Below are 20987 nucleotides of genomic sequence, written 5' to 3' on the forward strand. Positions count from 1 at the left end.
CCTCAGCTTTCTCCAGGGGGCTGGGCAACTGCCCTTAATTCCTTTACTCAAGCAGACTCTCCAACCCAGGGAAGGCATAGCAGTGTCTCCTGTCTGCATGGGGCGCTCCACCCTGGGGCTCAAGGAGGGAGCCCTATACTGGGAGTCGGGCTCAGGATTCAAGTTACTGCTCAGTCTTTGTTTCTGTGAATGTGTCCTCCACTCCCTTGTACCTCTGTTTTGTCATCCATCCAATAGGCAGGGACCATCCCTGTCTTTACCTTGCTGTATCCCTAGCTGTCTGGCATGTGACAGATGTTCAGTGAATATTTGTCAGCTGAAATAATGAGCTCTTAAGAGGGCTTCTTTTGTCAGATTGTTGTTATTGAGGATCAGTGACCAGGTGAGGGATTCCCAAACATCAATCACAATTTTTGCCAGCATTAAATGCCATCATTCTTTAATTTTTCTTTGCTACTCCCTTGCAGGATTTCCAAGGGAAATGAAGATTTATTTAAAAAGGAAATTTTATATCACCACCATAAATAAACAGTAACTGTGAAACCAGATCCACAGGGGAAAAAATCACTGTCATTACATTCTGTTGTAAATACTCTCGCTTGCCCAAAGCTATGAGCCTGAGGCTGACTTTCTCTTTGTTTATAAGGAAACTGACATGTTATAAAAATGTTAAAGATCTATTAGCACCCAACTGATAACTTTCTTCTAAAGAAAACATTAATAGATTATTAAAAAAACAAGTGAAAAGGAGGTAACTTGCTGTCTTTGAGTCCATGTTTTATTAAATCTTATCCTGAACTTTTGTAAATTCCCTTGGAATGGGTTCTCTTTCTACACTTAGGGAAACACCTGGCTGGGACAATGGCTGGGGAGGTTCTTAGAAAAGGATTAAAGGCTTTAATAGAGTGATTGATGTGACTATCCCTGTCTTCAGTCTTAGCATGTTTTTCAGTTCAGTTCAGTTGCTCAGTCGTGTCCGACTCTGCAACCCCATGAAACGTAGCACGCCAGGCCTCCCTGTCCATCACCAACTCCCGGAGTCCACGCAAACCCATGTCCATTGAGTCGGTGATGCCATCCAACCATCTCATCCTTTGTGGTCCTCTTCTCCTCCTACCCTAAATCTTTCCCAGCATCAGGGTTTTTTCAAATGAGTCAGCTCTTTGCATCAGGTGGCCAAAGTATTGGAGTTTCAACTTCAACATCAGTCCTTCCAGCGAACACCCAGGACTGATCTCCTTTACGATGGACTGGTTGGATCTCCTTGCAGTCCAAGGGACTCTCAAGAGTCTTCTCCAACACCGCAGTTCAAATGCATCAATTCTTCTGTCCTCAGCTTTCTTTATAGTCCAACTCTCACATCCATACATGACCACTGGAAAAACCATAGCCTTGACTAGATGGACCTTTGTTGGCAAAGCAATGTCTCTGCTTTTTAATATGCTGTCTAGGTTGGTCATAACTTTCCTTCCAATGAGTAAGCGTCTTTTAATTTCATGGCTGCAATCACCATCTGCAGTGATTTTGGAGCCCAGAAAAATAAAGTCAGGCACTGTTTCCACTGTTTCCCCATCTATTTCCCATGAAGTGATGGGACCAGATGCCATGCTCTTAGTTTTCTGACTGTTGAGCTTTAAGCCAACTTTTTCACTCTCCTGTTTCACTTTCATCAGGAGACTCTTTAGTTCCTCTTCACTTTCTGCCATAAGGGTGGTGTCATCCATATATCTAAGGTTATTGATATTTCTCCCGGCAATCTTGATTCCAGCTTGTACTTCCTCCAGCCCAGTGTTTCTCGTGATGTACTCTGCATATAAGTTAAATAAGCAGTGTGACAATATACAGCCTGACATACTCCTTTTCCTATTTGGAACAAGTCTGTTGTTCCATGTCCAGTTCTAACTGTTGCTTCCTGATCTGCATACAGATTTCTCAAGAGGCAGGTCAGGTGGTCTGGTATTCCCATCTCTTTCAGAATTTTCCACAGTTTATTGCATGTTTTGATGCTTCCCAATTAGTAGGTGATCAGTGAATATTCAATAATGAAGAAATGGATAACCATCTGTGTACAGACTCTTACAGCTGACAGAAGATGTACAGAATACTCAGGCTGACCTGACATCAGTGGAAATTTTATTCTCCAGTGAGTGATGGAGAATTTGCCACCTCCAGAGACAGCCACTGGACCACAAGCCCTTGTTCGGTTGCTTGTGGGACAGCTCTGGAGGCCAGGTGCCTGTTTTTAGGTGCACACCACCACTCCCCTGTATGTTGATCCTGGTCTTTATTGAGGAGACTCACAGACTGCCTTCTCTTGTGCATATTGGACCTGTGGATATTTCACCTAAGGCAGGGCTTGCAAACTGAAGTGACCACAGGAGTTAATGGTGGTGGTAGTGGTGTTGGTTTAGTCACTAAGTCGTGTCCAACTCTTGTGACCCCATGGACTGTAGTCTGCTGTCTATGGGATTTCCCAGTCAAGAATATTGGAATGGGTTGCAATTTCCTATTCCAGGAGATCTTCCTGACCTAAGGATCGAAACTGTGTTTCTTGTGTCTCCTGCATTAGTGGGCAGGTTCTTTACCACCGGGCCACCAGGTAAGTCCTATAGGAGGTAGCAAGTGATGACAGTTAGTGACGGAGGTCAGATGGGAGTAATGGGAGGTAGTGGGCACTATGGAGAGTGAGATGTGCCCCATCTAAACCAGGCAGTCCTACTGAGTACCAGCTGATCGTTGCCATGTGAGCTCGGCTTGGCCAGCTACTGAGATGTTTTAAGGAAGGCTGAAAATCTGATTTTGGATATAAAATCTTCAAATTTTAAATATTAGCAGTGAATGATAATACCGTAAAATACAGTGTGGACCCCAAACCAACCAAGCAAACAAACAAACATGATGTGGACCGTGGGGGACTTTTGCTGCCTGGCCTTGAACCACAAGTTACTCGCTGCTTCCTCCAAGACTTCTCTTCCCTTGAGCTGGGCAGCCCCATCCACCTCTGGCCATGTTTTATTTTATTTTTTAATATTTATTTGTTTGGCTGCATCGGTTCCTAGTTGTGACGCACAGGATCTTTATCGCATCATGCGGGATCTTTTGCTGCTGTGCATGCGTTCTCTAGTTGTGGCACGTGGGATCCGGAGTGCTCAGGCTTCAGTAGTTGCAGTCAGGCATAGCCGCTCCACAGAATGTAGGGTCTTAGTTCCTAGACCAGGGATTGAACCCACGTCCCCTGCATTGCAAGGTGGATTCTTAACCACGGGACCACTAGGGAAGTCCCTCAAGCCAGGTTTGTGTGTGTTGGCTCCCAGAATTCCCTTCATGGCGTTCAGCCCCTCTACATGCCTTTCAACATTGGGAAGCTCCTTCTCAGCTTGTGTCTGCCCTCCTCAGCGAGTGAACTCCTGCTCATCTTTGGAGATTCAAATCAATTGCCTCCTACTTTGGAGAGCCTTTCCTGACAACCCCAGCCAGAATAACACATCCATTTTCTAGCTGTGTAATATTTGGTAGGTTAATTAGTCTCTCTGTCTCTCAATTTCCTTATCTGAAATAGGGATCAGAATAGTACCTGGTCTCATTAGGTCATCAGAAGGATCAGGTTAATTTACAGGTGGATGACACCATGACAGACCAGTAGACGTGGTGTTTCCTAGAAGGCAGAGCTGATTCTCGATCCATCTCTGAACCAGGACTCATCACAGGGCAGGTTTCACTGTTTGATTCTTTGAGGAAGTGGGGAAAAGTAAATAGGTGGTCCCTTAGCTCCCAGTGAGTTCCTGCCGTCATGATGATACAGCATGGTTGTGAATTCAACTCCTCTGAGCTCCTTACTTTTAAAAAGGAGTTTCTATCTAAGTGGCTAAAACACTGGGCATGCCAAATTCTGGCAGAGAAACTGGATCACTCATAGATGGCTGGAGGGAATGAAAAATGGTACAGCCACTCTGGAAAACAGCTTGACAGTTTCTTATAAAACTAATCATGTAATTACTGTACAAGCCAGAAGTTGTACTCTTGGGCATTTACTCCAGAGAAATGAAAACTCATGTTCACACAAAAACCTGTGCGTGAATGTATTAGCCCCAGGCTGGAGACAACTTAGACGTTCTTCAGTGAGTGAATGAATAAGCAGACTGGGGCACATCCATAAAGTGGGGGTTGTTGGTGTTGTTCAGTCATGTCCAGCTCTTTGTGGCCCCATGGACTGTAGCATGCCAGGCTCATCCGTCCATGGGATTCTCCAGGCAAGAATACTGGAGTGGGTTGCCAGGCCCTCCTCCAGGGGATCTTCCCGACCCAGGGACTGAACCTGCATCTCTTAGGTCTCCTGCTTTGGCAGGCAGGTTCCTCACCAATAGCACTACTGGGGAGCATCATGTCACAGCGTGGGTGATCTTCATTGCCACCCTGGAGCTTCTTCTCTTCAGTTGCCTCTTGGGGGCTTAGTTGCCCTGTGGCATGTGGGATCTTAGTCCCCCAACCAGGGATCAAACCTGCGTCCCCTGCATTGGAAGGTGGATTCTTAACCACTGGACTCTTCAGAATAAGGTTCCCAAACAGCTTGTGTTTCTGTAGGTTATGTCTGTCCATATTTACCAAGTTATAAATCAATAAAGAGACATTTAAAATACAGTACTCGCTCCTTTAAAAATAGCAATAAACCCCTTCCATGTTATAACAATAAACTCCTGTGTGTGTTGTAACAATAGAACAACCTTATATGAAATTATAATATGACCACCAAAAGTAAGGATTATTGTATGACTGTGATGGAGGTGTTAACTAACAGTTGTAATCATATTGCAATATTTAAGTATGTCAAATCAACGCGGTTGTACAGCTGAAACTTACACAATGTTATAGGTCAATTATATCTCAGTTAAAAAGAAATAAGGAAGACAATAAAATAGGGGGCGAAAGCATTTGGGAGGTGGGACTGGGTGACGTCATCAGATCGGAGTTTTGAGTGTGACGCCTGTCCGTCTGTGTCTCTCCCGCTCCCCGTCACAGGCCCCAGCATGCCGCCCCAGCCTCGCAGGAGCCCGCATGCTGCCCCGGCCCCTGGCACGCCGCGCTAGCCCCCAGCCAGGGCGCAGGGAGGCGCGGAGGCCATGGCCAGCCACGTGGACCTGCTGACCGAACTGCAGCTGCTGGAGAAGGTGCCCACGTTGGAGCGGCTGCGCGCCGCCCAGAAGCGCCGGGCCCAGCAGCTAAAGAAGTGGGCGCAGTACGAGCAGGACCTGCAGCATCGCAAGCGCAAGCATGAGCGGAAGCGCAGCACGGGCGGCCGGAGAAAGAAGGTGTCCTTCGAGGCCAGCGTGGCCCTCCTGGAGGCCTCGCTTAGGAACGACGCTGAAGAAGGTAGGCCACTCCTGGGCCGGATTGGTGGGTGGCCGCCTGGGCCTCTTGGATTCTGGGTTCTGTGCTGTGGAGGGGAGAGAGGGGTGGGTCTGGACCTTTGGGCAGCCCCAGGCATCTTAGGAGGTGGATGTTCCTAGGAAAGGCGCTGGAATCTGAGACTTTTTTTTTTAGACAAGAATGCCAACCTTTGGCTAATACATACTTATTTTCCTTCCCTCACACTAATGTTGACTGCCAACCTATGTCTTGTATATTACAGTTCCAGGTACAGTGGTGAACCAGTTGGATCTGGTTTCTCTCCTCCAGGAGCTCAGTGCTCAGAGGACCCTGCATTTCCTAAGCCCCTTCTCTGTGCCTGGAAACTGGTCCCTTTTATTGGGTCTTCACTGCAGAGGTAGATGGGTTAGACGGGGAAAACAACGTAAGTACTCTGAGGTTAGATGACCTGGGTCCCAGACTGGTTTTGTCATTTATTCCCGGGGTGACCCTGGCAAGTAGGCAAGTCTCTTCAGCTCCCTGTACCTTAGTGTCTGCCTCTGTACAATGGGGCTAATAATAGCATCCACCTCCAGGGCTTGCTCTGAGCATTAAAGTAGAGAATACCTGTAAGTTCTTGACATGGTCCCTCATACTGTGTGAGTGATTGCTATGTTTTATTATATTATTACTATGTTTTATTATGTACATTTATATAAAATTACGATTATATAAAAGTATATTTATATAAAGAGTATCCAAAAAGTCTAGAAACAGACAGATGTACACAGTGTTGTCTGGGACATTTCCAATCTGTAAAGCAGATGAATAAATAAATATGAACATATACATACATTCATAGAATCTGTTTCCAGATTTTTTGGATACCCTGTACTTGTTATGTTTTATTTAATTCTGTTATCATTATTATATGTCCTAACATCCAGATATCATAATACCCAAGAGGCAGGTATAATAATACCCATTTTACAGATGGGGAAACTGAGACCAGTGAGGTTCGGAAACTTGAGCAAGGGAGGAGAGCTGGGATTGGAACTCCCAGAATCCAGGCTCTTGTCCCTGTGGCTTCACAGCCTTGTGGCAGCTGTAAGCTGTAAGAATGAAAGGAGGCTCTGTGGTTTGGCTGAAGCCCTCTTCCTTGAGCATGCTCCAAGGGCTCACGCCTGCTCTCTGTGCAGCTGAGATGTGTCCACGCATCCTGTGTTGCCTTTGGTAGGTGCTGGTTCCTCCCTGAGTATGAATCCCTTCTGCCTGTCCTTGGAGGGACCCAGCCGTGTTTCTTGGGTCCCTCTGGTCTCCTGCCTTCCCACATCCTCCAGACAGTTGGTGCTAAAGCAGCCAATGAAAGAACGGAGGGGTGGAGGCACTTACCACTCTGGTGGGTATAAGGGCTTATGTTTATTGCCCCTTAGATTCTAGAACCCTCTGAGAAGCACAGGTCCCTTTCTGGCCTCGTTACAGAGCGCCCTGGGACTGAGCAGAGAGGCGTACCCAGAACCCCTCAGCTGCAAACAACACAGCCAGAACCTGGGGTGAGCAGCCCCTGTGAGAGAGGCATGAAGTCTCAGTCCTGGGGGACACCGCCCTGCGGGGCTTCTTCCTACATGTCATTTACTGGGTGACTCGGCAGGTCCCTCCCACTCAGTGGGCGGTACATCATGATGTGTGATTTTTGTTGTGGGCGGCGGTGCATCAGCCCTCCTTTCCCACTCATCTTCCATTCCCTTCTCCCCTGAGCCTCGTTTCCCTTTGCGGAAGAGGTTTTTCAGTTTCTGTGAGCTGACGATGGGGATCCAAGCAACATCCACCACCCCGCCCTGGTGCACTCCCACTCCAACAGGTTAGAAAGAGTGCTGGGCTTGGGTCCAAGGATCAGAGGCCCCTCAGTCCTTCGGTCCTGTACGTGACCTTGAAGAGCTTGTTTCACCTCCCTGGGTTCAGTTTCTTAATCTATAAAAGGGGTTTTGAATACTTGCCCTCAAGGTGGTGTGGAAAGAATTAGACAAGATCCCAGATGTCACAGCTCTTTGAAAAGGGACCCTGAACCTTGCACCAGTAGGGTGATCATTTTAACACATTTTCCCACTCTGTGTGTGTGTGTGTGTGTGTGAAACAGACTTTAGCGTTTTTAAGAATGCAAATACATGCTTCTTATAAAAATCAAACAACATAGAGTTATAAAATTCCTTTCCTCCCTCCCTCCCTCCTTTCCTTCCTTCCATGACTGATGTATTTCCTTCCAGGCATTTTCTCATTTACCTGTGTTTGTAGACTTGGTGAACTATAGAGCTAGTTTCCGACTTTTGTTTGCTTTGTTTTTTATGTAACTGGTACATACTAGATACATTATTCTGTAGGTTTTTTTTCTTTCCCACTCAATAATATGTCTTGGAGGTGTTTTCATGCCAGTACAATGGAATAATATATCTGCATTCTTTTTAACTGCTTCATAGTATTCCACAGTATGGATTCACCAGTATTTTTAGCTGGTTTATTTTTGTTGGCACATAAGTTTTTTTTTCAGTAGTTTTACATTTGCCACAGTGAATGTTTTGTGCATACATGCAAATGTTTATCTGGATATTAGATTTGAATGAGAAGAGTGCTAGATCCTCCCCCCCGCCCCGGGCTGGTCCCCTGGCTCTGGGCAGAGCCAAGTGAGAGTGGAAGGCCAGAGCACTGTGCCCTGTGGCCTCGCTTTTGGGGTGCATTGAAAGGTGCCCCTGGGGACCACAGGTGTCTGGGTTTTAAGCGGGGTGTGGAAGCTGCTAGCAGGCGTTCTCACCAGACTATTCTCAGCTTTCTGGCAGCACAACTGAGCCCGATGCTCCCAGCTGACTGGGATAGCTTCTGTGTGCTGGTGGGGCTGCTGGTGGGGTGGCTGCTGGGGCATTAGCTCCCAGTGGGATGGGAGTGTGGGGTGGCAGCTCCCCCGCTCCCCTGAGCTCGCAGCAGGGGCTGAGTCAACCTCCTCCGCCTGCCAGGGTGATGTGAGTCATTCCTGGAGTAAGGCAGCACTGAGGAACTCACTGACTTTCTTTCTCTAGCCCTGCATCACCTGTAGGTTAATGTCCAGACACCAGGGACACTCTGTGGCCTCCTGAGCCCCATTCTCAGCTTCCCACTGCTGGGTATCAGTTCACGCTCCAGCCACCTCCAGCTCTTCTGGCTTCCACCCCATGCCCTGCATTCTCTTACCTTTCCACCTTGGCATATGTGGTTCCTTCTGTCTAGAACATTCTTCCACTAACTAACTCCTACACCCTTCAGGTTTGGGTTCCTGTGTGACCTTCTTGGGGAGCCATCTCTAATCCCTTTTCTGGACCTTTTTCCCCATCACTTGGTAGAGCAGTAACTCCATACCCAGCTGACATTTACTGAGAGGTGAGAAGCATAGTCTTTGAAGTTAGTTATCCAGGATTCTCCTTTCAGTTCTGCTGCCTACTAGCTAAGCAACCTGGGAAAGTTCATTAACTCCTTGGTGCCTCAGTTCCCCATCTGTAAAAATGAGGGTGATCTAATATGCCTGCTAACCCTGTAGGATTACACTGGGTTGGTATATGTGGGTGTGGTATGGTAAGAAGTGTTTATCATGGATATATAATTTATATCACTTATACGTGGAATCTAAAATATGACACAAATGAACTAATTTACAAAACAGAAACAGATTCACAGACATAGAAAACAAACATGTGATTACCAGGGGGGAGACGGGAGGGGGAGAGATAAATTAGGAGTTTGGAATTAGCGGATTACAAACTACTATATGTAAAATAGATTAACAACGAGGTCCTACTGTATAGCATAGTAAACTGTAATGGAAGAGAAAATGAAAAAATGTATATGTATAACTGAATCACTTTGCTGTATAAGAGGAACTAACGCAACAGTGTGAATCAACTATTCTTCAGTTTTTGGAATTTAAATGAGGAGTACATATGATGTAAATTGCTACCTTGCATTATCCACTATTCTACACTGAACACATTCTTCTATTTATGTGTTTATTTGGGCTTCCCTGGTAGCTCTTCTGGTAAGGGAGCCACCTGCAGTGCAGGAGACCTGGGTTTGATCCCTGGTTTGGGAAGATCCTCTGGAGAAGGGAATGGCTACTCACTCCAGTATTCTTGTCTGGAGAATTCATGGACAGAGGAGCCTGGCAGGCTGCAGTCCATGGAGTCGCAGAGCACTGGACACAGCTGAGAGACTTTCACTTTCACGTATTTGTTTGTTTGTTTTTGGCTTCACTGCTGCACACGGGCTCTCTCTAGTTGTGGGGAGTGGGGGCTACTCTTTGTTGCAGTGCTACACGAGCTCTAGGTGCTTGGGCTCAGAAGTCATGGCACACGGGCTTAGTTGCTCCATGGCATGTGGGATCTTCCCGGACCAGGGATCGAACCCATGTTCCCTGCATTGGCAGGTAGGTTCTTAACCACTGGACCACCAGGGAGATCCATTCTGCAGTATTGATATGCCACTGGTAATCCATTCACCAGATGCTGAACATGTAGATGGTTTCCATTTGGGGTTTTGATGAATAATGCTGCTAAAACATTTGTATGCAAGTCCTTTTGGGGACATTTGTTTTTATTTCTCTCGGGTGGCTACCTAAGAATGGAATTGCTGGGTCAGATGGTAAATCTATCCCAAAGTTAAGTTTCTTCACTTTTAAGAAACTGCCAAACTGGCAAAATGGCTTCACTGTTTTACATTCGCAGACCTCATTTTACAGCTGAAATTGTACATTGTATGTTTCCACTGAAGCTCTGAAAGGCTGTGTCACTTGCCAAGATCTCATAGGTTTGAAGTGTCAGACCTGAGACTTGAACCCAGATCTGTGGTCCCTAAAGCCCATGGTTTTAACCACTGGGTGGTCCTGGAACCTCTTGCTTTTGTTTTTTCTAGAAAATATGAGAATGATTCACTTGTGGTTCTGATCTGTGTCTCTGTGGGCCTTAAGGCCCCTCGTGTTTTTGCTGTCCTCTTGGGCCCTTACTATTGGGGCGGGAGCGGTCCCTGAATAACCTTTTCATCTCTACCTGTAACTTCTTTCCATGGCCACATGAGCCAGCCTCTCTTGAAACAACCAAACATTCATGAAATTGTCAGGGCTTCTGTTCTTCCCTCAGAATGTGTAGGGCTTTCTTTAGGGAAACCCTGAAAAAAACACTGAAGAAAAAGTTGAGTGATTCTTCTGTAGCCTGATTTTAACTCTTCAGCTATTATTCTCATGGTAAAGGTTTTCATGCTTCTTTTTTTAAAGAGTGGAAACTTTTCTTTAAATAAACTATTGTGCAGAACCCCAATATGTAAAACACATGGAAGAACTATTCTGGCTGAGGAGGTGGGGGATGCTGACTCCTCTTCCCCTTGCCTCCCTCTCTCTGCTCCCACAAACCTCTCCCCAACCCCCAGGTGCGTTGGCGGACATCTGGGCCCCGCACACCAAGCTTCAACCATTGACTCATCTAAAGAAAATGCAGTTTGAACTTTCACTTTTGAATGATTTTGCAAAGGGAAGTTTCTTTTCACTTAACTATGAAAATAATGCATCCTTGTTTGTAGAAAAGTTTAAAGGGACAGAAAAAAATTAAGAAGAAAATAAAATCACTCATCCTTCCATTGAAGAGCAAGTCATTGAAATATCCAAAAAGATTGTTTTGTTATTGTTCTATCCATCAGAGTCCTATTGGAAACAAAAGATGCTCTCACATAGAGTATTTTGAGTAAAGTTTAATAAAGAAGCAATTTGCAAAGAGTTTAGGGCAATAGTCTTCAAACATTTTGGTCTCAAGGCATGTTTATGTTATTAATAATGAAGAAGTCTAAAGAAATCTTATTTAAATGAGTTTTATATCAATATTTACCATATAGGAAATTAAAACTGAGGAATTAAAATAAATTTGTATTCACTGACTAAAACATAAACATTAGCTGTTGTACTAGTTATTTATTGTTGCATTGCAGATGAGCTCAAAATTTAGAAACTTAAAACAGTTTTAAATATTGGGATTTCCCTGGTGGTCCAGTGGCTGACTTCGCTCTCCCAATGCAAGCAGCCTGGCTGTGATGCCTGGTCAGGGAGCTAGATCGCTCATGCCACAATAAATTAATTAATTTTAAAAACTATAAGAATTAAAAAAAGATACATATTTACTGTCTTAGACAGTTTCTGTGAGTCAGGAATCCAGGAGCAGCTTAGCTTATGTGATTCCAGCTCAGGATCTCTCATAAGTTTGTGATCACCTCAGGGTTTAACTGGGAGAAGGCAATGGCACCCCACTCCAGTACTCTTGCCTGGAGAATCCCATGGACGGAGGAGCCTGGTGGGCTGCACTCCATGGGGTTGCTAAGGGTCAGACACGACTGAGTGACTTCACTTTCACTTTTCACTTTCATGCATTGGAGAAGGAAATGGCAGCCCACTCCAGTGTTCTTGCCTGGAGAATCCTAGGGATGGGGGAGCCTGGTGGGCTGCCGTCTATGGGGTTGCACAGAGTTGGACGCGACTGAAGCGACTTAGCAGCAGCAGCAGGGTTAACTGGGGCTAAAGAATCCACTTCCATGATGGCTTACCCACAAGGCTCTTGGCAAGAGGCCTCAGTTTCTTGCCATGTGAGCCTCTCCCTCGGACTGCTTGAGTATCCTCTCAACATGGCAGCTGGCTTCCTGCAGAGCTTGTGATCCAAGAGCTAGAGCAAGGAGGGAATCACAGTGCCTCCTATGACCTGCCTTGTAAGCCACATACCATCCTTCCCTCACATTGTGTTCATTAGAAATGATTCACTAAGTCCAGCCTACACTCAAGGCGAAGGGGATTAGACTCCACCTCTTGAAGGGAGGAGCATCTGTGGACATGTTTTAAAACCACCACACACGTTAACATAAATCTTTTTATGAAAAATGATATTTTCAAAACAAAAAAAGTAGTGAGGAGAGTAGCCTAGTTTTATGCTTTTTCAAATCTTTTAAAGGTCTGGCTTAATAGAAGACAGCTGGATCCTTTCATCTGCTGCTGAATTCAATCTGTTCTGGTATGTTATTTTGGTGGAAGTAAATGAAGAAAGTCTTACCTCATACAGATATGGAGTTGGAAAAGAGTGGAAATATTTTACTTGCCTTTTCAGATAAATGTGGGTATTCTTTGAAACTTCAATCAAATGCAACAGGTAGTAGTTTCTCGATGGCTAATTGCAGTAATTTCTCGATGGCTGACTTCATGGGAAATAGATGGGGAAACAGTGGAAACAGTGTCAGACTTTATTTTTTTGGGCTCCAAAATCACTGCAGATGGTGACTGCAGCCATGAAATTAAAGACGCTTATTCCTTGGAAGAAAAGTTATGACCAACCTAGATAGTATATTCAAAAGCAGAGACGTTACTTTGCCAACTAAGGTCCGTCTAGTCAAGGCTATGGTTTTTCCTGCGGTCATGTATGGATGTGAGAGTTGGACTGTGAAGAAGGCTGAGCGCCGAAGAATTGAAGCTTTTGAACTGTGGTGTTGGAGAAGACTCTTGAGAGTCCCTTGGACTGCAAGGAGATCCAACCAGTCCATTCTGAAGGAGATCAGCCCTGGGATTTCTTTGGAAGGAATCATGCTAAAGCTCAAACTCCAGTACTTTGGCCACCTCATGCGAAGAGTTGATTCATTGGAAAAGACTGATGCTGGGAGGGATTGGGGCAGGAGGAGAAGGGGACGACCGAGGATGAGATGGCTGGATGGCATCACGGACTCGATGGACGTGAGTCTGAGTGAACTCTGGGAGTTGGTGATGAACAGGGAGGCCTGGTGTGCTGCGGTTCATGGGGTCGCAAAGAGTCGGACACGACTGAGCGACTGAACTGAACTGAACTGAACTGAATTGCGGTGTGGAATCTGAAACTGTTACCAATTTTTAGCTTTTCTTATGCTCTTACTGATACGTTAAAATCCATTGGTTTGTCTTATATTTTGAATGACTGTTTTATCTGCACATACTTTTTAAAAAAAACATAATATATTAATCTGTTAGAAACTATCGGCTCACTTTTTTAGATATGATATCAAAAGCACAAGCAACAGAAGCAAGAGTAAACAAGTAGGACCATATCAAACTAAAAAGCTTCTGTATAGCAAGAGAAACGACCACTAAAATGAAGAGACAACCTACAGAATGGGAGATATATTTGCAAACTGTATATCAGATAAGGAGCTAATATCTAAAATATATAAAGAACTTTTACAACTCAATAGCCAAAAAGCCAAATAATCCAATTTAAAAAATGGGCAGAGGACCTGAAAAGACATTTTTCCAAAGAAGATATAGAAGTAGCCAACAGGTATATGAAAATACACTCAATGTACAAATCATCAGGGAGATGCAAATCAAAACCATGGTGGGATATCACCTCATAGCTTTTCGGTTGTCTGTTCATCGGATAGATGAGAGATTTATCTGTTGGTAAGGATGAGTAGACAAGGGAACTCTGTGCATTGTTGGTGGGAATATAAATTGGCGAAGCCACTATGGAAAACAATATGGAGGTTCCTTTAAGCATTAAAATGCTCAGTAAAAATAAATAAATAAAAAAAATGTAATTGTTCTCATAGAAAAAAAAAATTAAAAATAGAGCTTCCATATGATCCAGCAACCTCACTTTTGAGTGATCTGACAGAGATCACTAGCTGGGAGAGATATCGGCACAGCAGTGTTCATTACAGCATTAGTCGCTATAGCCTAAATGTTCTTCATGGATGAGTGGATTTAAAAACGTGATGTATATCATTTGATCATAAAAAAGAAGGAAATACTGCTGTTTGCAATAACATGGATGAACTTTGAGGGCATTATGCTAAGTGAAATGTCAAAGAAAGATAGATACTATTTGATACTACCTATATGTGGAATCTAAAGTAACCAAACTCAGAAGTGGAGTAGAATAGTTTTTGCTAGAGGCTGGTGAGGGTGGGAGTCAAAGGGTATAAACTTCCAGTTATAAGATGCATAAGCTCTGGGGATCTCACATACAGCAGGGTGACTGTAGTTAGCAATGCAATATGTTTGGAATTCGCTAAGAGAACAGATCTTAAACGTTCTCACCACATACGTGTAAAAAGGACAATTTTGGGAGGTGATGGAGAAGTTGGCTCACCTTACTGTGGTAATCATTTTGTAATAAATATGTGAATCAAATCAACACATTGTACACTTAAGCTTTCACAATGTTATATGTCAATTATATCACAGTAAAGCTGGAGTTAAAGAGAAAGTATTGATTCACTGAGTTATGTGCATCTTCTAAATGTTGACACATTTCACTATACAATGTAAAAAATTTTTATTTTCTAACCTATAACAAAATACAACCTGCAAAACCCCCCCAAATCACCATACTGTACATTGGAAACTAATGCAGTATTGTAAATCAGCTATTGCATATTGGTGCTAAGTTCTCATCACTCATTCAGGTCCAACTCTTTGTGGCCCCATGGACCGTAGCCTGCCAGGCTCCTCTGTCCATGGGATTTTCCAGGCAAGAATGCTAGAGCCGATTGTCGCTTCCTGCTCCAGGGGATCTTCCCGACCCAAGGATCGAACCTGTGTCTCCTGCATTGGCAGATGGATTCTTTACCACTAGGGCCACCTGGGAAGCCCAAACTACTTCAGTAAAAAATTTTATATATTTAACACCCGTCTCACCAGAAGATTCTTCAATTACTGGGAAACTATGAGGTCATGGTGGTGATACAAGTTTTAGAAAATTCTAATTTTTACCTGAAAGCTAAAATTCTGCCATTGGCAATAAACAATATCAGTGAGAAAAATCTCTTTGTCCGTTTTAGAGGAAAAGACTGATAACCATTGTTTGCAAGTCATCCTTTAAGTGAAAATGGTGATCCAGGAGAGAAAGGACGAGCTTAGTACACAACTTAATCCTCAACTAATGTGGATTCTACTTCATGCATACTTCTCATTTTGACATGCAGAATATTTATAAAAAAACATGTACTCAAGGTTGCAACATAGTAAGATTAGTACATTTATGGCATCAGCAAGGACATTTAAAAGTGAAATGTATTGATTTTTTTTTTTTATTGTGGTGTGTGTTTCGTTTTTGTGTTTTTATTAAGACTTTTTTTCCAAAGCAATTTTAGGTTTATGGCAAAATTGAGGGTAAGTTACGGCAATTTCCCGTAGACTCCCTGCTCTGCCCCTAACTGCCCACAGCCTCCCCCATTATCAACCATCCCCCACTAGAATAGGACATTTACTACAATTGGTGAACATACACTGACACGTCATAATCACCTAAAGTCAATAGTTTATAGCTCACTCCTGGTGGTGCACGTTTTATGGGTTTGGACAAATGTACCCATCATCATGGGCTTCCTTGGTGGCTCAGTGGTAAAGAATCTGCCTGCCAATGCAGGAGACATGAGACTTGGGGTCAGTCCTTGGGTCGGAAAGATCCTCTGGAGAAGGAAATGGCAACCCACTCCAGTATTCTTGCCTGAAAAATCCCATGGACAGAGGAACCTGGTGGGCTACAGTTCATGGGGTTGCAAAAGAGTTGGACATGGTTTAGCGACTAAACAACAACAACATGAAGCAATGAAGACTATCATGATGACTAGAACAGTCTGACGGAGAAGACGATGGCACCCCACTCCAGTACTCTTACCTGGAAAATCCCATGGACGGAGGAGCCTGGTGGGCTGCAGTCCATGGGGTCGCTAAGAGTCAGACTTGACTGAGCGACTTCACTTTCAATTTTCACTTTCATGCACTGGAGAAGGAAATGGCAACCCACTCCGGTGTTCTTGCCTGGAGAATCCCAGGGACGGGGGAGCCTGGTGGGCTGCCATCTATGGGATCGCACAGAGTCAGACATGGCTGAAGCGACTTAGCAGCCGCAGCAGCAGAACAGTCTGACGGTACTGAACTCGCTCTATTAAAGGCACTTTACCCACTGTTGCTTTTGCACCATCGGTGCAAATGTCAACACAGGGAAAAAGACAAATAACATCTTAGTGCTATTATGAAAATCGTTTTAACCTGAATACCCTGAAAGAGTCTTGGGGACCACTTTGAGGTGCATTCCTTATGTACCAAGGAATGATGCATCACTCTGGGGCTAGTAAAAGTGGGGGTGATGAACCCCCCAGGCTTGAAGAGGCCAAGAGATGAGACCCTACTTACATCTAAGGAGGTATTTTGTGGGGAGGACTGCCCAACAAGAGCAGTGGCTTCCTCCACCCACTGCAGCTGCACTCCAGTCTTCTGCCCATGCTTCCCATTACCAAACCTAACCAGGAAGCAGGGTGCAAGGAAGTCTGTGATGTGGTCCAAGTGGGTTGGCTTCCCCAAGCATGAAGAAGAATGGACCTCGGGGGTGGGGGCGTCGCATGGGGTGTACTCAACCCAGTTGTCTTCACTCTATGTATCTGCATACAAACACAGAGTGAGTAAGCGTGTGTTTACAAAATAACTTTCACCGTAGCATTTGTCTGCTCAACAAAATTAGGTACCTTCTCTGTGTTCTGAAGAACCTAAGCAAGTAGTGAGATAAATAAGGGCTGGGATGGGAGGCCATGTATATGCTATGGTATCAGGGTGAGCCCCTTAGAGGAGGTGATTTGGGCTGATTTTTGAGTGTAGAGAAAGAGGGAGTCACATGAGAATCTAGACGAAAGGGATAAAAGCACGGGGTGGGAATGAACTTGCGGATGGAAAGAAGAGGGGACGCAAAGAGGTAGCCTGGAGGACATTGACCCCAGTAGACTGTGGTAGGATGTGTACATTTAATTGGGTGGAGATGAAAAGCCACTTGTGGGTTTTGACAGGGGGAAGCATGTGATGAGATAAAGATTGTCAAGAGCTTTTGTTGGCTGCTGAGTGGAGAGTAGGCTGTAGGAGTCTATTCCTATGGGAGCATGAGTTGGAACAGGGAGGCCTCATCACAAGCTATCTCAGGGGCTTAGATGAGAGCCTGCATCCTGGCCGTGGAGATGGAGAAATGAAGAGGTAGAGCTGCTAGGATTTGTGTGTCACGTGATAAAGGGAAGGACACACAGATGACCCTTGGTATTTGTCTTGAGCTTCTAAGTAGATGATGGTGCCATGTTTTGAGACTGGAAAGACTGGGGTAGGAGGGAGGTGAGAATTTGGAGAGAATCTAGAGTTCTGCAGAGTTACCCCAGTTGATACCATTTTAATATCCAAGTGGTCATCTTGAGATTTTAAAAATTTGGGGATCACCAGCTTAGAAATGCAACCTTTTTAAAGTGAAGGGATTGTCTGAGATCATTTAGGAAGCAAAACAGAGCAAAGAAGGGGCCCTAAGAGAAAGCCCTGGGTCACCTGACTAGTCAGTTATTCATCTAAGAAGAGAACAAAGGGGACCAAGAACCATCTGGCAGTGAGGAAGGAAAAAAACTAAGATGATGTGACATCTCAGAAGACTAAGGAAGGAAGTATCTTTAGAAGAAAAGTCTATCAGCTGAGTCAAATGTTGCTTAGAGGTCAACTATTTTATTCTGTCTTTATATAGTCTTTGGAAAAGATATTTTAAATGACAATCTCATACATCCTTGTCTGAATGTACCATAATTTATGTAACCACTCTCCTATTATTGGATTTTGAGGTTGTTTCTAATTTTTGCAACTGTAAATTATGCCCTGGTGGTTATTATTGTATAAGAGTATTTGGACACAGCTTTTGATGACTTACATAGGGTAGATTCCCAGAGGGTCAATAGATTCAAAGAGATAAACACTGCAGAACTTCAGCGTAAACTGCTTTTTTGGTCACCAGAATAGTTATTATCAGTTTATACCCTTATCTTCATGGCATTCCATCACTTCATGGCAAATAGATGGGGAACCAGTGGAAACAGTGCCTGACTTTATTTTTCTGGGCTCCAAAATCACTGCAGATGGTGACTGCAGCCATGAAATTAAAAGACGCTTACTCCTTGGAAGGAAAGTTATGACCAACCTAGACAGCATATTAAAAAGCAGAGACATTGCTTTGCCAACAAAGGTCCATCTAGTCAAGGCTATGATTTTTCCAGTGGTCACGTATGGATGTGAGAGTTGGACTGTGAAGAAGGCTGAGCGCCGAAGAATTGATGCTTTTGAACTGTGGTGTTGGAGAAGACTCTTGAGAGTCCCTTGGACTGCAAGGAGATCCAACCGGTCCATCCTAAAGGAGATCAGTCCTGGGTGTTCGCTGGAAGGACTGATGTTGAAGTTGAAACACCAATACTTTGGCTACCTGATGTGAAGAACTGACTCATTTGAAAAGACTCTGATGCTGAGAATGATTGAGGGCAGGAGGAGAAAGGGACAACAGAGGATGAGATGGTTGGATGGCATCACTGACTCAATGGACATGGGTTTGGGTGGACTTCGGGAGTTGGTGATGGACAGGGAGGCCTGGCGTGCTGCGGTTCATGGGATCACAGAGTCGGACATGACTGAGTGACTGTACCCCTTATCGGCAGTGGGTACCAGGCCTGCCTCTGCATTCTCCATCAATGCCAGTCAGCAGTACTGAAAAGACAATTTGATGATGTATTTGATATATGAAAATTAATTCTGTGGTCCTCATATGCATGTAATTGAGATTTTTAAGGTTAAATACCTATATATAAGGGACTTCCCAGGTGGCACTAGTGGTAAAGAACCTGCCTGCCCAAGCAGTAGAAGTAAGAGATGTGTGTTTGATCCCTGGGTCGGGAAGATCTCCTGGAGGAGGGCACAGCTACCCATTCCAGTATTCTTGCCTGGAGAATCCCGTGGACAGAGGAGCCTGGTGGGCTACAGTCCATAGAGTCACAAAGAGCAGGACACAACTGCAGCAACTCAGCACACACAGCATACCTGTCTACAAGCTTACTGGTCATTTCTTCCTTTCTCTGTGTATATTTTTGTCCATTTTTCTACTCTTGTGTTTCTTTTTCTTCTCAATTTTGATGATGGTGTGTATGTTTGTGTGTGAGAGGACAAGGAAAGGGAAGGAATGAAAACAGAGGAGATGTCGACTCTGGCACGTGCGGTGCAAATATTTCCTGCACTGTGTGTGTGTTTGCTTTATTATTTTGTTTATGGTATATATACTTTATGCCCTGGAGTCTTTAATTTTTATGTAGCTAAACTATATGATATATTGCTTGTTTCCCAATTATTTTGTTCTTTGATTTTACCCCTCTAAAACAAGGATCAGGAAACTATGGCTGGAAAGCCAAATCTTTCCACCATCTGTTTTTGTAAATAAAGTTTTATTGGCACACAGCCATAGCCATTTGTTGACATGCTGTCTCTGGATGCTCTCACAGCACAGTGGCAGAGCTGAGGAGTTGCAGCAGAGACCATAAGGCCTGCAAAGATGAAAGTACTTACCCTCTGGCCCTTTACAGAAAAAGTTTGCTGACTCTGGCTCTAATGTGTTTCCTCATCTAAAGATGTATATTACCCTCAATGTTTTTCTAGATGTTGTGGCCTTGTTTAAATCAGTTAAATATGTAATCCTCCTGGAACTCATTTGAGCATAAAGTAATAACTGAAAAGTCTGCCTATCTCAATTTTGTTTCCAAAGAATTATCAAATGTTCAGAATCTTTCCCTTCCCCATGAGTTTGCCATGCCCCCCTCATACTCGAAACCGTTATCTGTGAAGAAGGGTGACTTTCCAAACTGTTTATTCTGTTCTAACCAGCTGGTTTTGTGCCAGTTACACTCTGTTTTGATCCTCGTAGGTCTATATTGTGGCTTAATGTGTGATAGAAAAGTCCTTCTTCGTATGACTCTTCCTTTTCAAAATGTTCTTGGATATTTTTGCATGTTCGTGTAATACTGAAGGCTTTTGGGGTTAGTTTTCTGCCCACAGCTCAAAAATAGATTCCTCCAAAAATTGATTAGTGTTATAAATGGACACAGGGTTTCAGCTTTTCAAAGTAAGAGGAGTTCTGGAGATGGATGGTGGTGAACATATTCAGTACTACTGAACTGTACACTTAAAAATGGTTGAGATGGTAAGTTTTATGTTATGTGTGTTTTACCATGAGAACGAAAACTGAAGAAAAAGAAAATTATCCAGGAACTAATGGGAGGAGAGAAAGAGACATTATTGTCTGTTGGGTACAGAGGTTCAGTTTGGGAAGATGGAAAAACCTCTGGAGATGGATGATGGTGCTGATGATTGCACAGCGTGAATGTGCATAATACCACTGAACTGAACACTAAGAATTGTTAAACTGGTAAATTTTATGTTATGTATATTTTACCACAATTAAAAAAATTTTTTGGGCTTAACTGGTATCTTTGTCATAATGAGTTTTTCCAAGCAGATGAGTAGTGCGTGTCTCTGTTGGGAAAATATTCTTTTCTTTCCTTTAGAAAAGCTCTAGGGTTTTTTTTTTTTTCCCATGTTAAGTTCTGTTTATTTCTTGAAAGGAGGGCTTTACGTTTGTGTATATTAACTTTGTATCAAGCCGCTTTATTGAATGTCTTAGTCTCAGTTTTTTAGTAGGTTCTTTTGGGGTTTTCTATGTAGAAAACTTTATTTGCAGATAGTAGGATTGTCTGTTTATCCAGACATTGTTCATTCCAGGGTTTCATTGAGCCTGCCCTGCCTG

The 20987-nt window shown here is 43.9% G+C and overlaps 1 protein-coding gene across 2 annotated transcripts in view; it reads left to right on the plus strand.

The window, feature by feature from the left end:
- The window catches only part of PPP1R16B (protein phosphatase 1 regulatory subunit 16B), a 109665-nt gene that overhangs the window by 24873 nt on the left and 63805 nt on the right, over window positions 1-20987 (plus strand). For both annotated transcript variants that reach the window (XM_069546972.1, XM_069546971.1), the window contains exon 2: window positions 5017-5367. In XM_069546972.1, the coding sequence (XP_069403073.1) occupies window positions 5118-5367 (250 nt within the window). In that variant the 5' untranslated portion in view covers window positions 5017-5117. The remainder of the gene's footprint in view (window positions 1-5016; window positions 5368-20987) is intronic.

Source organism: Ovis canadensis, chromosome 13 (genome assembly GCF_042477335.2).
Source record: "Ovis canadensis isolate MfBH-ARS-UI-01 breed Bighorn chromosome 13, ARS-UI_OviCan_v2, whole genome shotgun sequence".
NCBI classification, from domain to species: Eukaryota; Metazoa; Chordata; class Mammalia; order Artiodactyla; family Bovidae; genus Ovis; species Ovis canadensis.